Below are 18096 nucleotides of genomic sequence, written 5' to 3'. Positions count from 1 at the left end.
GGCGAAAATGACATGATACATTCCATAATATCCCTACAATTTGATTGGTTCTTCATAGGCAAACCCTTCTGTTATTAGGTAGAAGCAAACTCTGTTTTCTTGATCACTTCATTGTTAATCACAAGGTTGTCTAGTTTCATTTCCCCTATTTGTTATTTATACACTCCACACTCAAAGTCTGGAAACATTTAAAGGAACACGCCGACTTTTTGGGACTTTAGCTTATTCACCATATCCCCCAGAGTTAGATAAGTCCATACATACCCTTTTCATCTCCTTGCGTGCTGTAACTCTGTCTGACGCACCCACCGCTAGCCTAGCTTAGCACAAAGACTGGAGGTAAACGGCTCCAGCTAGCATACTGCTCCCAGTAAGTGACAAAATAACGCCAACATATTCCTATTTACATGTTGTGATTTGTATAGTCACAAATAACAAGGTCACATGAGACACAGCCATCTTCTAACCGTATTCAAACTGGGAACTATATTCTCAGAAGGCGAAGCACTGCTACTTGGGCGGAGTGATTTGCTCGCAGCACCTGAGAAGCCCCGTGGTGAGGAGCAGAGAGTTCGCTCAGAGTTGGAGTAAATCACTCCGCCCAAGTAGCAGTGCTTCGCCTTCTGAGAATATAGTTTTATTAAACTAAGATTCAAAAGCATATGAATGTTGTTCCTGCAAGAAAAATAAATGTTACTTATGATTAATTTAAAAATCTATCAGTCACTTTATGTAAGATCACCTGACTCCTCTAAATCAGTCCGCATTTAACCTCTGAGCATGCTGACATGTAACGGTACTTTGGGTGCACTTTCCTTCTAAACCAATTTGTATAAAAAGACATCTATGTGCATTTAAAACTCTTGACACTGTGCCATGGTGGGTAATTGTACCTTTCAATAACAACAACAACAACAATAAATGCACTTTTAGTTTAGTAATAGTATACAGGGGCGTTTCTAGGTTTGACGAAACGTCAGGGGCTGGGGTTATAAGATAACATGATTCGATACAGAGAATAATATTGTAGGCCTAAATGCAGGGGGTAGACTGGTTCAAAAATTCAGCCCTGGCACTGTAGCCACACCAGCCCACATTACCACACAAACACACGCATTGAAATGTGAGGTATTAGGGGGTTCTAAAATTTGGATTTCTCGGACCTACATATGTGCATTTTAAGGTGTTTGAAGGCCAAAAAAATTGGATAGCAATAGCTTTAAAAGCATGTCAGTGGGCAGTAGCATAAATTATTTGTCAAGCAGATAACAGATTCGTAACCATGAGAATGAGGATAAATGTTGTAATGATTGATCCACAGTGCAAAATGGAAATGCAGAATGTTTCTGCTTGTTGTTGGCAATACACAATCACATATTCCAAACAGGAATGGCCTTAAATGAGAAATCTTTCAAGGGTTATTTTGCACAGATGTTACATTTCAATCAAACACCAGTGCAATCTTTTTGTGTCCAGAGGCAAATGAGCAATTTATAGGCTATATTAGCATTAAAGATTGGTTTCAGCAACAAAAAAAATAAATAAAAAAATTTAAAGTTAGAAGTTAGAATAAGTTGGTTTTCTTCTTTGATTAGTGCCAAAAACATTGATTAACTCAAGAAAGAAAAAAATTGATGAAACCAACTTCATGGGCTGGTTTGGCTACAGTGCCAGGGATGAACTGATCATCTTAATCCCAGCCCCTGACGTTTCGGGCTCAGCCCCTGATGTTTTTAAAACCTTGAAACGCCCAAAAACATCTCATCTGACAGAGAACTGAGCGGCGGTGCTGACTGCGTTATTTATTTTATTTTTTTAATTGCTGTGAGATTGTTTGCTGTTGCGCGCAAATCCTGGACATATTCTAGAATAGGCTGAAATCACTCACGTGGTGCGTCTCTGTGTGAGAGATTTCAACAATCACCAGTCAGAGACAGCAACAAAGCCAAAGCACAAAGAAATAAGGCAACTTATGATTTCGGGGGTTTACATAGGCTATATTGTCCGGTTTCATATTTGTCAGTCAACTTTTAAAAATACATTCGTGGCCAGTCTGGCCACACTCAAAACATTCGGGCAAAATCGCCCCAGCAAAATCGTCTGATAGGCTACTATAGCAACAAAGTAATAGATCGAAAAATATAAAAATTACATTTGCTATAAAATAAAATAAAACAATGGTGCTTCTGTTTCATATGCATTTTCAATTTCCCTATTTGGCCTATGTTGTCTTAACAATTTTGCATTTTGTTATTCATTGTCATTTTTAAAAATTTTACAGGACATTTTTGTTTACTTTTTCTGTCATTTTACTTTTCAGTTGAATGGGTCTTTGGATGGCCTTTTTATGCTTAATAACATAATTTAGGACCAATGTTTTGCAGGGATATAATTAAAGAATAACCCTGGTCATGATGCACTGACTTTAGATAGACACATCCAATATTGTGAAAGTGAAATTCTGTGAAAATACTTACAGTACCTTGAATCTCTCTCTCTCTCTCTCTCTCTCTCTCTCTCTCTCTCTCTCTCTCTCTCTCTCTCATCCTCAACGCCTCTTCCTTCCTTTCCCACCCAAAGTATGACTGTGGAGTAGCCAGAAGAGTGAAGTTTTCAGCATGTGAACAGCACAGATTTCCACGCGTAGAGTAAATCAGTGCACGTACATTCAACAGTGATCGTAGAAATGCGCAATATCTCGTGGATACCCCTGTCGAGCTGGAAGATTCCATTTAAATGACAGATCCTGTATTTGGATAATTTTTAACGGATTATCTGAGAGAACACAATACACCAGTCATGCTGCATTTAATCTGCCTCTTGTGCCTCGTCGACATCTCTGGTGAGTAGCCTACTGTAGCTGCAAGTTTCCTCTACAACAAAAAGCCCTGTTTCTTATTTTGCGTTCACTTAAAATTAAATAGCCTACTTACAAAGTTATCCTAATCATTACCACAAATGACTATAATAGTTTCCCTTTAAAATATCATATAGGCCTACTGTAGATCACTTTTGTAAAACCATATCATTTTATATCAGATCTTTTTCTTATTAATTTAACGATATGATGACGAAATGGTCACTAAATCCAAGTTACCAGATAGGCGTAATACTTGTATCTTTAGTAATTTGGTCATCATTGGAAATCGTGGTGATTAGTTTGATAAAAAAAAAAAAAAAGACAATAATAAAATGGTGGAAAATGGTCATACAACATTACATTATATTTATTGAAGTTCCTTGGTATAGGCTAGTCCTGTTTTGTGTGTGTAGTTTATCTATCTGAAGGAATAAGCGTTAGCAGAATAGTTATTTCTAAAAAATCTGTTCATGTGACTTGCTGATTTCAAAATAATTATTGATTGATTGATTGATTGATTGATTGATTGATTGATTGATTGATTGATTGATTGATTGGTTGGTATGAGATACTCATGGCTCGTTGTAATAAATGCAATCTCACAGAAGCTGTCTAGCTGTAAGGTTTTGAGTTCAGTTATAAATTCAATTATGGTTTCAAATATCCAGATCAAAAAACCTTTATGGCCTATATTAGAATTTTTTTTTTTTTTTTATTCTACTGTGACAATACTATGGAGCCCCTAAAGGGACCTTTGCTCGTGCGCACGAGATAAGTTTATCAGGCAAAAGTCTGTATATTTTTATTTTTGCAAAGGTCCCTTTAGGGGCTCCGTACAACATACTATAAAACACAAAAATATTTTGGCCAATTCTAAGCTCACAATACACAATACAATACAACACACACACACACACACACACACACACACACACACACACACACACACACACACACACACACAAGAAGGTATTTTTATTTATTTAGAAATGTCAGGGAAAGTTGACACTTTTGTATTGTTGTCACATTTTAAATGTAATAAATGTATATATGATAATATAATTATTATTGATATTTTTGTATGGTACCTGTGTATGCTTAATTTTGCGGTTCATATTTGGTTTACTGTTTTAATTACATAAAAGCATATAATAGGTTGTTCAATGTTAAGATGTAGACATTGTAGAAACAGCCTAAATATCAGGCCAATAACAGTGGAAATGTTAATTATATATATATATATATATATATATATATATATATATATATATATATATATATATATATATATATATATATATACATATATTATTATTATTATTATTATTATTATTATTTTATTCATTTATTTATTTATTGTTGCCTAGAATTTTAGGCATGTGCTGATATAGAAATTGCCTTTCAAAAATAAACCTGCCCTGAGAAATATTCACTGAGTAAATAGTGTGATAACTAGCCCCGGGCTTCTGTACATGTTTTCTTTACTTCGTCTATTCGTGGTGGAATGGTTGCTTCGGATCTTCTTTGTTTCCTGATATTGTTCTTGTGTTGAGAAGGGCACAGAGTGGCAGAAAGCCAGGGGGAAATGCAGGAATGTGGATGCACTATATAGTGGCTCCATTGTTGCTGATATTTTGTGATCCTAATGGAAAGAAACTGTACTGAATAAGTATAATTTTCATACTTAAGTGATGAGAATATTAACTTTCTAATGATGTTCATTTGATCTCATCAGCAATTGTTTTCTAATTTGATTAATCTGTATGAAATGTGTCCTCTACCAGATGCAGTTATGGATCTCATCATGACCGCTAACGGATCCACATCTGTTCATCATTTCCGCCTCTCCTGCATCTCTGGAGAGCGTGACACAGACAGCATTCAACTGAGCATCAAAAAGGACAACAGCATTGTCCTACGTGCAGATACTCCTAAATTTATTGTGGAGAGGCCACAGACTAAAGAAGTGGTGGCTACTGGATTTACAGGCTTTGACCATAGTGGGATTTTTAACTGTCAATCAAAAAGGGGCTCTGACCAACCTGCCAATGTTACACTTATCAACAACTACAGCAAAGGTATGGTGACCAGAGTAAAACATATTTAACTTAAAGGGATAGTTCACCTAAAAACAAAAAATTCTGTCAAAAGAATACACAAAAGAATATATAAACACTGAATATATAAACATATAAACACAAAACAACACTGGACCCACTGACTGACTGTATGACATTTTTTTTTAAATACTTGTTTGCGTTCTGCAGAAGATAGTAAGTCATACAGGTTTGGAACAACACAATGGTGAGTAAATGTAATGTTGTAATGTAAATAAAGGTAAAGTAAACGTTCTCAGGAGTTCACACATTCATATTATAAGATTATCAGAGTAAAGGTTATGCGTATGTGGCGTGCTGTCCGAGGAGAGGGCTCTGAGCTCGGAATTTGGCCCGAACCCAGAGTACTAGAGTTGGTTGATTATCTGAACGTGCTCCTCCAGAACTTTGTTAATAAAACATCATAATGTGGGTTAATGACATTTGTGAATGAACTATCCCTTTAAAACCTAAACAGTTTGGCAAAAAAAGATTTTAAAAATATGATTACTATTATTATTATTATGTCTTATTAGGTCACTTTAGACCTGCAAGGGTCACTCTGACGGCCAGTAAAGGAGACAAAGTGCTTCTAATCATGGATGTCATTCGTGCAGAAAGACGAGACATTGCTTGGAAATTCAATGGTCAGTATAGCTTTTATCTTATTCTTTAAGATTTCACAAGACACATTTCCAAACATTTTATGCACATTGGTACAGCAATTGATGAGAATATGTTTTAAATGTTATACACACAAACACACACACACACTAAATATATATATATTTATCACTCACATTTGTGATATAAAGTCACAATTATATATATATTGCATATCAGAAATGGATGAGCAATTTACATGCAAGTATATTCTGATTTATTTTAGGTAACTACTATTACATGACTCCTGTTGCTGATGTTCAGAACCGCACAGCAGTTCTGGATCTGGAGAAAGTTGATGAAACCAACGCAGGGATTTACAGTGCCAGCTATGTTGGGGACAGTGCTCTTTATAGTGCCTGGATGCGCCTCATCGTTCGAGGTATCCTAATCAGTATCATATTACCGATTTAGATGTATTCAAGACTTTGGATTTTATATCTTATTGCTTGATTTTCTTACCTATGTATTTTTCAGAATGCCCAAAGAACAAATGGGGCTCCGACTGTGACAAGGACTGTCCCGAATGCTTGAATGGAGGCGTGTGCCATGACAAAGATGGAGATTGTGTTTGCCCTCCAGGGTTTATGGGAATGCGCTGTGAGACAGGTAAATGAAAACCATTTCTATGAAACTGATCATTCATGTCTGCAGAGAGACTGTCTATTTAAGAACTTGAACATGCAAATCCATTTTTGTGATTTTGGGCTTGCAGCCTGTCGTGAAGGAATGTTTGGTCGGAACTGCCAGGAATCCTGTACGTCAGTGAACGGATGCCAGGGCTTGAGTTTCTGTCTCACTGATCCTTACGGCTGTTCTTGTGCCAGCGGCTGGCATGGAGACCGCTGTCGTAAACGTGAGTTTAACATGAGATCCCTTTATATAATAACTGTTCCCTCTATGCATCATCTATGCTTTGCAGAAAGGATTCAGTTGTGCATTAAAGTTTAAACAGGTGCTGCTGGAGTCTGCCAGTAAAAATTCAGCTTCCATCAAGCTGACCAAGATAAATATTTCGTACTGGTCTGTGCATTTGTTCTAGTCTTTGTGGTGTAGTGTGGTTTTCCACCTCAGAGTAAAAAAGTGAGTGAGATAAAGTTTAAAATAACAAATAAAGTCACACTGTAAGATATGAAGTCACACAATTACAGGAAATAAAGTCACAACAGAGCATTATATCAGATTGTAAAACCAGATTGTGTGATAGTCACATTGTAAAATATAAGAAAAGAAAGTTGCAATTGTGGAAGTAAATTCGCAATTAAGATAAATAAATCCGCAACTGTGAAAATAAAGGTGAATTAAGAAAAGTTACAATAACATAATATAAAGTGAGATATAAAGTCACAATTATGACAAATAATGTTTCAGTTGTGAGTCTCAATTGCAGAAAAAACAGGCTTCCATACTGTTAGTTACACAAAACATTTCCAAACGCTTACACTTAAACTTCTTGAGATCAGAGCTCAGGCATTAAAACATGTCTTATTGAATTCTTATAAAATGCATGTTTAATTGATGTAAACAATACTTTACTTTACAGACTTGTCAATGCTCTTATTTTCACAGCCTGTCTTGAAGGAACGTATGGCGCTGACTGTCTTTTAATTTGCAACTGCGAGAACAAAGGCAAATGCAATCGATTCAGTGGCTGTCAATGTCCCATAGGCTGGAGAGGGCAATACTGTGAGAAATCAGGTAAGTCTTCAAGACTACTTTTCCATCTGCTCCAAAATCTATAGAGTTTGTTCCTCTTGGCGCCGTTTGTCTAACCTTATCCCTCTTTCAGATAGTGTTCCAGAGATTTTGGATATGGCCAGTTACCTGGAGGGAAACTTGAACTCCAGCCACAAGATCACATGCTCTGCAACAGGCCATCCGCTGCCTAGCCATATGAGTATCGAGCTACGCAAGCTGGAAAGCACCGTTCTTAAGGTGAAAGAGTCATAAGTATCCTATAGTTTGGTAACTCTTTACTTAAAGGGATAGTTCACCCAAAAATGAACATCTTGTCATTACTTACTCACCCTCAAGCTGCTGCAAACATGTATGAGTTTCTTTCTTCAGTTGAACACAAAAGAAGATTGACAGCCGACATTGACTTACATAGTAGGAAAAAAAATACTATGGATGTCAATGGGTCCATCAACTGTCTGGTTACCAACAGTCTTTATAATATCTTCCTTTGTGTTCAACAGAAGAAAGAAACTCATACAGGTTTGGAACAACATGAGGATGAGTAAAATGTTAATTTTTGGGTGAACTATTACTTTAAACCCTTTATGAATGTGCATTATAATGCATTATATATTTTTAATAAATAATTGCAACCAAAGTCAAAAATAATAATATTATATACATATATATACATATAATGATACAAATAATATTTGTAGATTCCTTGTTACATCTGAAATTGGTTGTTTGTCATGTTTTTTAATGCACTATATATTCTAAAGGTGTAACATAAGTATTATAATATTAAAAGGCATAATTAATGCATTACAATAATTGTATAATGTATTATATACAAAGGCTTTAAGTTTTGCCTGACGGGTAATAAAAAGTTGCATACGATGTTTAAAGAATGAATGTTTGTAAAGTGAAAAATTTGAAAGTATTGTCGTGTCTATCTTTCTAATCTTTTTGACTGTCTACTGTTTTTACTAATTCCTCAGGCGTCCCACACTAACATGGACTCCATAAAAAGCACAGCTCACTTTGAGATCCCACGGCTGTCTGCAGAGCATAGTGGTTTGTGGGAATGTCGAGTCTCCACCAATGGTGGGCAGGATTCTTTCAAGTTTACCTTAACTGTGAAAGGTGAGATTAATTTTAGAAATCGGTTTGTTCTAGTGATGTTCTCTCTAGCTGAAGACCCTTAAATTTGCACTTTGTTGTGAACTAGAGCCACCCTACCCAACCACAGCTCCTAAACTGCTGTTGAGAAGTAGCAAACAACTGGTTGTAAAGCCAGTGGACATATACATGGGTGACGGTCCCATTATTTCCACTAAACTGCTTTACAAACCAGTGGATACAGAAGACTCCTGGTCCTCCATCATAGGTGAGGAATTGTAAATTACTACATTAGGTTCATTCTCATGTAGAATCATCAATATACAAGTCATAGATATACAGTATAATAATTTTTTTTTTTTTACTTAGTGTATGGCAACGATCAAATCACATTACCGAACCTGAAGCCCTCAACCAGATACCATGTCCGTGTACAACTCACTCGTCCAGGAAACGGAGGAGAGGGTCCTTTGGGTCCAGTGGCAATCATGGAGACTGACTGTCCAGGTGAGAATTAATCAAACTAGAACTGAAAATGACTTGGTTGTAGAGAAATATGGGGGAAATGCCCCCCTTAATAACATATTTACAGATGAGTTTCAGTTTAAAGGATGACGATGTACAGGACCACTATTAGAGTAAGATGGCCCCCTACCTGTGGCACACAATAAAAACCTCCAGTAAACCTGTCCCAACTATACAAGTAAAAAACATCTGATATATATCAAAACATGATAAATATAAATGTAATGAATGGAATAATAATTATTAAATAAAATAATAAAAACATCAGCAACAAAATGCCACTTCTTAGGGGGACATCTTACCCCAGATATAATGATCTCATGTAATCATATTTAAATACTATCATAGTATTTATTAATATTTTGAATCAGCTTTTATTTTTTGTTAAATTTTGTGTAATTTTGTTATGTGCTTTGTCATTTTTATTAGTTTTTTTTATATTTCTATATAGCTTTAATTCATTTTTATTTCAGTTTTACTGTAGTTTTTGTACATCAACTTAAAACATATTTCAGTTAGATGCCAAGGCAACATTTCTTATCCAATATTTATAATTTATTTTATTCTATTCAGCATTTATTTTAATTTCCAAAAACAATTTTCAATGGCTTTAGTTAACGATAACAATACCGAGTCTAATTTTAACAAATATTGGGCTTATTTTTTTAAGCGAAAAGTTATTGTACAAATTCAACAAATACATTTCTGCGTCCACAAGTCCCCCGTTAACAAACGGCCATCTAATATCTAGCATAAAATAAAGTCCTTGATCGCTATTATTTTGTCTAAACATAAAATAAATGTGTTCAGATGAGATTAAATGACATCTATGGTCAAGAGAATAAATAAAGGTAGGAGCATCTTCCCCCGTCTTACCCTATAATGAGAAGAACAGTGGGATTCTTTGGGGAGAAGATGGAGTTTTGGATGATGTTGACATGGATGTGTCAAAATCTGGAGAAACGGACTGGAAACAGGTCTTTAGATAAACGATATATTGACTGTTGATTATCAGTCTATTTTGACTGTAGCACTGACTTTGAGAGCAGTATAGTTTTTACGTAGCTCAGCTGCGGCACACAGCTTCTGATTGCGTATTCTGTGTCGCTAGAGCCCACGGCCAGGCCGGAGATTGATTCCAACTCATTGGAGGGCCGTAATGCCACCATCAGGTGGTCCCTGATTGGCAGGGACCACAAGGCCACTGGCTTTTTAGTGCAGCTCTACGGACCACACGGAGAGAAGCTGTGGGAGGAAACCACCTTGCTTAATGTGCTTTCCATCAAGCTCTACAATCTGGAGTACCACAGGGACTACCAAGTGGTCGTCCGGCTGGTAAACTGCGGCAGCCTTGGGCCCCCATCAAGGCTACACCATATTCACATCTATAAGCAGGGTAACAGAAATCTTGCATGACCCCAAGTAGGCGCAAGTAGATGACTGACAATAGGACATTAATGTTAGACACTAGACAGGGTGTGGTAGAAAGGAACAAACTCATAAGTGTGTCATAGTGTGAAATTAAATTGAAAAGGCAAAATTGTGTATGGTCTCTCTCCAGGCCCTTCTTCCCCACGGAACGTTCATGCAGATGCCCTGTCCATCAGTGCAGTTAGGCTTCGCTGGCATCCCCCCGAGGACCCCAATGGAGGCATTGTGAAATACAGCATTGAGTACCAGCCAGTGGGCCAGGGCAGCTTGCACCCTTGGGTGGACACAGACGATGGCAACAAAACCACGAAGGATGTGACCTCCCTCAATGGGAGCACGTTGTACCAGTTTAGGGTGAGGGCTTTCTCCAAGGCGCCAGGAGAGTGGAGCAAGTTCGTACAAGCCAGGACACGTGAAGACGGTAAGAGACCAGAAAGAATTAATGGTAGAAAGCCTACTGTAAACCCTCTCCTAAAATGTTCTCTCTCATAAAAAGGCACCTACCTTATTTCATATCATTCAGGATTTTCCAGCTTTATTCCCACCACTCAACATGTTGGGCGGCCAATGGCTGAGGATCATCAGCTTCTTTGGGCTGTGGTTGGGTCAGTGGGTGTAACCTGTGTGACCATTCTTCTGGCCCTCCTGGCTCTCTTCTGCATTCGGAAATCTGTCCTTAAACGAAGACGGACATTCACCTATCAGTCTGGATCGGTGAGTGGACACTTTATTATTTTATATTATTTATTCTTTTTACTCTTATGCTTGTGTATGTACAATGGCAGCAAAATATTTTTAACAACCTATAGATGTTGAAATCTGTGTTGACATAAACTTAATGCTTCATCACAGTGGGATAGACATGACATGAGAACAATTATTTTTTAAATAGTACTTTTATTTAGCAACAATGCATTAAATCGATCAAAAGAGACAGTTAAGACTTTTACATTGTTCAAAAAAAAAATCGATTTAAAAAAAATGCTGCTCTTTTGAACTTTCTATTTAATGTATCACAGTTTCCACAAAAAATAAAAATGTATCACGGTTTCCATAAAAAAATTAAGCAGTAAGAAAGCACCTCTCAGAAAAGCAATCACGAACGGACAGAGAGAAACGTGATTTCAATTGGCCACATATATATTTAAATCATATTTTAAACAGTAATGCATATATTCGTAAATCTGATGTAAAATAGTTATTGTCTTGTACTGCTCGAAGGTTGAGGATCCAAATGCAGTATTTATTGAATCAAAGTCCAAAAACAGGCAATGGTCATAATCACAGGTAGACAATCCAAAACACACAACAGGGTAGAAGGCATGGCAAACAGGATAATCCCCAAAAAACACACAAAAAAAACACAGGCAGATGATCAAAACCAAGGAAACAAACAACCAGCTAGAGCGCGCAGAATTGCAGTGTTGACACATACAAGACTTCGCAATGAATGACTGTGTAGACCAGGCTTATATAGGCAGAGAGGTAATGAGCTAATGAGACACAGCTGAATGCAATTACACATAATGAGTCAGGGCAGTGAGTTTGTGAGGGAATGACAATAGTCTGTGATGGAGTGCCCCCTGGTGGCTCTCAAGGGCACTCCAGCTGGTGAGCATGACATACAATAATAAGCACAAAAGTGAAAAACTTTTTTAAAATGTCAACACATGCAATTTCAGGGAGAAGAGACTATCCTACAGTTCAACTCAGGGACTCTCACACTGACCCGACGACCAAAGCCTTCCCCAGAGCCCCTCACCTATCCCATATTGGAGTGGGAGGACATTAAGTTTGAGGATGTCATTGGAGAAGGGAACTTTGGTCAGGTCATCAAGGCCATGGTCAAAAAAGACGGCGTAAAAATGAGTGCTGCAATTAAAATGCTCAAGGGTAAGACAACAAGCCGACGCAGCATTGTTAGCCAAGGTCTGTTTTTACATGGTTGTGATCCGTTTTGTGCACCTGCAGAGTTCGCCTCAGAGAATGACCATCGAGACTTTGCCGGTGAACTAGAAGTGCTGTGTAAATTGGGACAGCATCAAAACATAATCAATCTCATTGGTGCCTGTGAGAACAGAGGTGAGTACTGGTATTACATAGAATTATGGTCATATAATAAAAATGTGCCTCACAGAGTTGAATTTAGAAATTCTAAGGAGAGTTTGACACAGTAATGTTAATAAGACTTCATATCACTTTTGTCGAAGTGCATGATTTGATTTGATTTGATTACTTTATTATCCCCATGGGGACATTTTTGTTGCCTGTGTTTCAACATGCGTACACACAAAGAACCAACGATATTTACCAACAAACCAACCAACAAATTATTGGGCTCAGATGCCATATGTATATATTTTCCTCTAGTGCAGACATGTGACAGCTTCTATTATCCACAGGTTACCTTTACATTGCCATTGAATATGCAGCTTATGGGAATCTTTTGGACTTCCTAAGGAAGAGTCGTGTCCTAGAGACCGATCCTGCCTTTGCCAAGGAGCACGGAACTGCCTCCACACTCACCTCCCAGCAGCTCTTGCAGTTTGCTGCTGATGTAGCAACTGGCATGCATTACCTTAGTGACAAACAGGTATAAAAAGAGTTGTATATTTAAGAACACATATGTGGATGGGCAAAATTAATTGACACACTGGCCAAGTGTCATATTTATTGCCCGCAATGTTGCAGTTTGTTTATTTTTCAATTTTTTTATTTAAATAATTTTGTAAATTACACATTTTTATTTAATTAAAAAATAAATTATTTTAAAATGTATCTTTCAATTTAATGCGGCTAATATCGATTTTATGCCCTTTTCTTTTCTTTTTTTTATACAGTATTTCCTAATTCTGTGTCTGGTTATCTTGTTTGTGTGTAAACAGTTCATCCACAGAGATTTGGCTGCCAGAAATGTACTTGTGGGAGAAAGTCTAGTTGCAAAAATCGCAGATTTTGGCCTCTCACGTGGTGAGGAGGTGTATGTCAAAAAGACCATGGTGAGGACTATATCCATGAGATGATATTAGATGATAAAACTCAATGGTCCTTCCTTACTCAGCCTTTTGAGTGCATTGTTTATCCACCCTTTATGTTATCAGTCAGGTTCACTCTTAAATAGTGTTCTGGTGGACTTACATATAAAATAATTTGATTGAAATGCAAAAATTACTCATGAAACTGGTTAAAAGTTTCTCCTTCTTTGTCTCAGGGAAGACTGCCGGTGCGATGGATGGCGATCGAGTCACTAAACTACAGTGTCTACACTACAAAGAGTGATGTGTAAGTGCAAATTGTGCAATGAATAATTTGTGTGGTTTTTGCAGAGATAAAGATCGTTATGAACATCTCATGCCTTATTATCTGACTTTTAAATTTCAGTGTTTGACCCTTTAATTTCTACGTAAAGAAAATTAAATATTTACAACACCAAGTGATATGCTAATATTTCAATCCAAATTAACATGCCTTCATCCTTCTCAATTTGTAATGGGCAACTGATAAATAAGCAGGAAGGAACTGATAACAAACCAGGAAGCTCAAATTTAGCATGCTCCACAAGACCACAGTGCCTCTATCAAAACGGCCTATTTTTACCCACTTGAGAACATTGCCCACTGAACATTTCGAAAACAACATGACCAACATGACATGCGAACATAGTTTTCTCCAGTAGATCGGTTTGTTATTGATTTCCCACAAAGCCTGGAGTTTGATTGCATAGACCAGTGGTTCCCAAACTGTGTTACGCGAAACTGAGTTTTTCCGTTCACTTAATTCTACCCCACCTTAAAATTCCATTCCAAGGTAGGAAGGCATCAAGGCATGTCTGAATCCAATGTTAGCTTCACTTCCTGTCTCCTGAGATACCTTCATCTACCCATTATGCTTTCCATTCTGAGACAGTTGAGCTAAAAAAAATAAAGACTGCGTCTGAAAGTTGCGGTTGATGTTTTTTACCGTTTTTCACTTCTCATGTCATTTCTAGCGAGAAGTTTCTATTGTAGTAAATAAATGTTTGTTTAGTTATCATCGAAGCTCGCTCTATTTTGCTGTAGATCATTAAACCGTTACGCTACCTTTGATTGCATTGATCGCCCGCTAACGCTGCCTACAAAGTCATTGCCTGATAAGGCAGCGATGCCACAAGTCAGCTGAATACGTTTTCGGACACAGCCATAAATACAGCCACTTGCTTTGATACTGAATGAATGAATGAATGAATGAATGACTCACTCATTAATACAGTGGCTTACCTCCACCTACTGGCGGTTTTAGTTTGATATTTAAAAGTATCACTTCGTTTTCACCATTATTTCATTTTTCTCTGTTGAACTTTTTCATTTAAAACATTATCTCATAACACTATTTATGCCATTGTAATTGCATTCATGCCAGGTAAATATTGTCCCTAAATGGAAAAGGTGTGACTTCAGTCTAAGTGAAAGGGAGGGGGTAATCAGAAGGATGTTAAATGACTCGCTGTAAAAAAGTTTGGGAACCAAGCGTTACTGTAATTGACAATAGAGAAATGAATGGGCTTCCTTTCTCTGCTGAAAATTCAGCTTTGTCATTATCTTTATAAATATACTGTCACGTGTGGTAGCAAACCAACACAAAGAATACCAGAATTCATTCTAAATCATCTTTTTAATCCAACAACAGAAATACGTAGGAGAATTTCAGGCAAAACATAAACACTTGCCACATGTAATGTTAACAAAACACAGACAAAGAACAGAGCAAAACAGGAGGTACTTATACATAGAGATAACAAGGGAACTAATTAGACGACAGGTGAATGTAATAATTAACTAATGAGAAACCAAGTAAACTAACAAGGGTGATGATAATGCAACACTGAAAGGATATACAGGAAACCAAATCACATTAATAAAAACAATAAAACTAAACATAACACTGACATATACATTTAAATAAATTGTTTTAAAATACATATTGAAAATGGAAAACTTTAAATTGTTATAATATTTTACAATAGTATTGTTTTTAATGCAATTTGATCAAATAAATGCAGCTTTGATGAGCATAAGAGACATCTTTCAAAAACATTAAATCAAAATCGTACAACCCCCCCAAGCTTTTGAACGGTAGTGTAGACCAGGTTCAGAATTTGTCCTTGTGTTTTTCCGAGCTGTTTTTAAATCATTGGTATGTAAATGTGCTAAATAGATGTTAGCCATTGCATTGACTCTCTCACCATGATCACCATTTCTTTTAAGACGTCATGTCACCAGCTATCATTTAAAAAATATTTTAGCTTCTTCTTTAATCTTTATTATCCTTTAATTTTAAATATCTGTCTTGGGCTTCCAGGTGGTCTTTTGGAGTTCTTCTGTGGGAAATTGTAAGTTTAGGTAAGTTCGCTCATTTAATTTTAATGAATTGTCTACTACCTCAATGCATTATAAAGATGTTTCAGCATGATGAAGGCTGTGAATCTGTTCTCCTCAAGGTGGGACTCCATACTGTGGGATGACCTGTGCTGAGCTCTATGAGAAGCTTCCTCAGGGCTACAGAATGGAGCAGCCCAGGAACTGTGATGATGAAGTGTAAGCACAGACGTTCATGTATACTAGTAGCCACTTTCCATATTGATCAACTGTAGTTGTATTAATAATTGTGATAATAATCCATACAGGTATGAACTTATGAGGCAGTGCTGGCGAGATAGACCCTATGAGCGACCACCATTTTCACAAATATCTGTCCAGCTCAATCGGATGCAAGAGGCTAGGAAGGTAAGGAAAAACGGGCTGATGCTTGAATTTGTAATTTGTAAACACTGTCATGTTATCTTGCGTTGGTGTTTGGGAAAGCAATCATGTGAGATACTTCTGGGAGGTCATTATGCCAAATCATTCTGATCATTTCAAAACGATCTAAGCAACATTTGAGATACTGTGCAATGAAAATGATCCGCTGGTTAGACCAGTTATCCAATCACATCCACTGTTGAGGCAAAGTCATGTGAGTTTTTTGTTTTTTGTTGCACATTGAGGGGATTTATTGGATAAAAAAAATAAACGATATCCCAAAATGCATACAAATATGTGGATGAAAGCATAGCTAGTCTCACATGAACCTTCATAAATCATTCTAATATGCTGATTTGGTGCTCAAGAAACACTTTATTATTATCAATGTTGAAAACGACTTGATATTTATTTGTGGAAACCGTGACACGTTTTTCAGGAAATTTTGATGAATAGAAAATGCGAAATAACAGCATTTATTTGAAATAGAAATCTGTTGTAACATTATAAATGGGTACTAATGCCATTGATCAATAAAAAAAAAAGAAAAGAAATCTGACCACAAACTTTTAAACAATGGTTTATATTTCATGTCAATAGCACAAATCTAATTCAGGTCCTAATTCAGGTCCAGTTGTATCTGCATGTAGCCATCAACCAACCTCTAACTCTTGTCCTTCATCCAGGCCTATGTCAACATGGCTCTCTTTGAGAACTTCACTTATGCTGGAATAGATGCTACAGCCGAAGAGGCCTGACTACCAGCCCCCCCAGACCCAAGAAGGGTTCACAGCCCAAGGGAGGCTCATCACAGTAGGGCTTTGCGTTACTGTCACTCCCCTGTGGCCAGGTTCCATCAGTCAAAGAGACACTCCACCAAGACCACATGGCTATAGAGAACAGACTGTGAAAGGACACTCTTAGGAGCTGTGACTCTAGGATTCATATCTCTGGACATGTTGGCCTTGGATTACTCAAGAGGAAGTGGAACCTACAATATAAGCTACGGATGTAGCACGCTGGGTCTGTGGGGATCTGGACCATGCATTGAACTCTTTTTCCATCATTTTATTGGGAGGTTGTTGGAATGGACATACATCAAATGGACAAAAGCACCAGTATTATTCAGTGTAGCACTTGAGAAGTCAATGTAACTCATTTGTTCACCTTGAGTGAGTTCTGTACATAATGTTTATGTTGTTTATCAGACCGTAGAAAGCCACTAAAGATTTTTAAGCTCTTTTTATTATGTTTTTTTTACGTATGATGTATGTATAACATTCTATATCCACCCTATAACCATTTAAAGAATGTTTACTTTGATAAATAAAGCATCATTGTGGTGACAGGACTCATCACAGAGGCATTGGGAGACAACTGTAGACACTCCACTGATAGGAACAGAAACTACTTTTTATACTACTTTTCACTCTCTTCAAGTAGTGGTGTTGAGGTCAGGCCCCTTTCCCTGCTGCAGCTTGCTGATCTGTCATGGGTATTTCCTCCTATTCTGCCACAGGCCCAAGATCTGTCAGTCAGGGTACGGCAACTCAGTTTCCTTCAACTCACACACAAAATGAGAAGAAAAAAAAAACATCCCTCCTTAAACTTAAACTTCACAGTCAAGTATTGCATTTAATAGTAATCTATCTACTTAATTAACTAATCATTTTAATATGGCACACATGCCTATACATCTTTCAGAGTTTTCCCACCAAAACCTTGGTATATAAATGAAAAATACAATATTTCATCCAAAGGCATCAGTACATGTTCACAACTTATTTTCAAACCAAATTTCATGTTTATCATAACCACACTCTAGACAGAAATTTCACTTCTCATGAAAGACAGTACCAAAAAAAGGAACTCAAGATTATGTTTTAAGAGGCCTGATATCTCATTCTTAGGGTGTTAAAATATAAAGTGTGACCTCTTCAATTAG

At 37.0% G+C, this 18096-nt stretch overlaps 1 protein-coding gene across 2 annotated transcripts; it reads left to right on the top strand.

Moving 5' to 3' along the window:
* The first annotated feature begins 2576 nt into the window (after nucleotides 1-2576).
* tie1 (tyrosine kinase with immunoglobulin-like and EGF-like domains 1) lies at nucleotides 2577-17497 on the top strand. 2 transcript variants are annotated; one of them, XM_084425813.1, is made up of 23 exons: nucleotides 2577-2842; nucleotides 4645-4938; nucleotides 5493-5603; nucleotides 5846-6001; nucleotides 6097-6228; nucleotides 6335-6475; nucleotides 7189-7317; nucleotides 7409-7554; nucleotides 8298-8442; nucleotides 8528-8686; nucleotides 8788-8925; nucleotides 10055-10339; nucleotides 10505-10795; nucleotides 10898-11088; nucleotides 12057-12267; nucleotides 12346-12456; nucleotides 12777-12967; nucleotides 13260-13373; nucleotides 13586-13656; nucleotides 15712-15752; nucleotides 15851-15947; nucleotides 16037-16136; nucleotides 16838-17497. In XM_084425813.1, exons 1-23 carry the CDS (start codon nucleotides 2800-2802, stop codon nucleotides 16907-16909), a joined length of 3369 nt encoding a protein of 1122 aa, XP_084281939.1. In that variant the 5' UTR covers nucleotides 2577-2799; the 3' UTR covers nucleotides 16910-17497. The 2 variants fall into 2 exon arrangements, with proteins under 2 accessions (XP_084281939.1, XP_084281940.1); XM_084425814.1 differs by lacking the exon at nucleotides 10055-10339 and having other exon boundaries at nucleotides 2583-2842.
* Nucleotides 17498-18096: the final 599 nt, after the last annotated feature.

This window comes from Rutilus rutilus, assembly GCF_951802725.1.
Source record: "Rutilus rutilus genome assembly, chromosome: 12".
NCBI classification, from domain to species: Eukaryota; Metazoa; Chordata; class Actinopteri; order Cypriniformes; family Leuciscidae; genus Rutilus; species Rutilus rutilus.
This window is presented reverse-complemented; position numbering and strand designations above follow the sequence as displayed.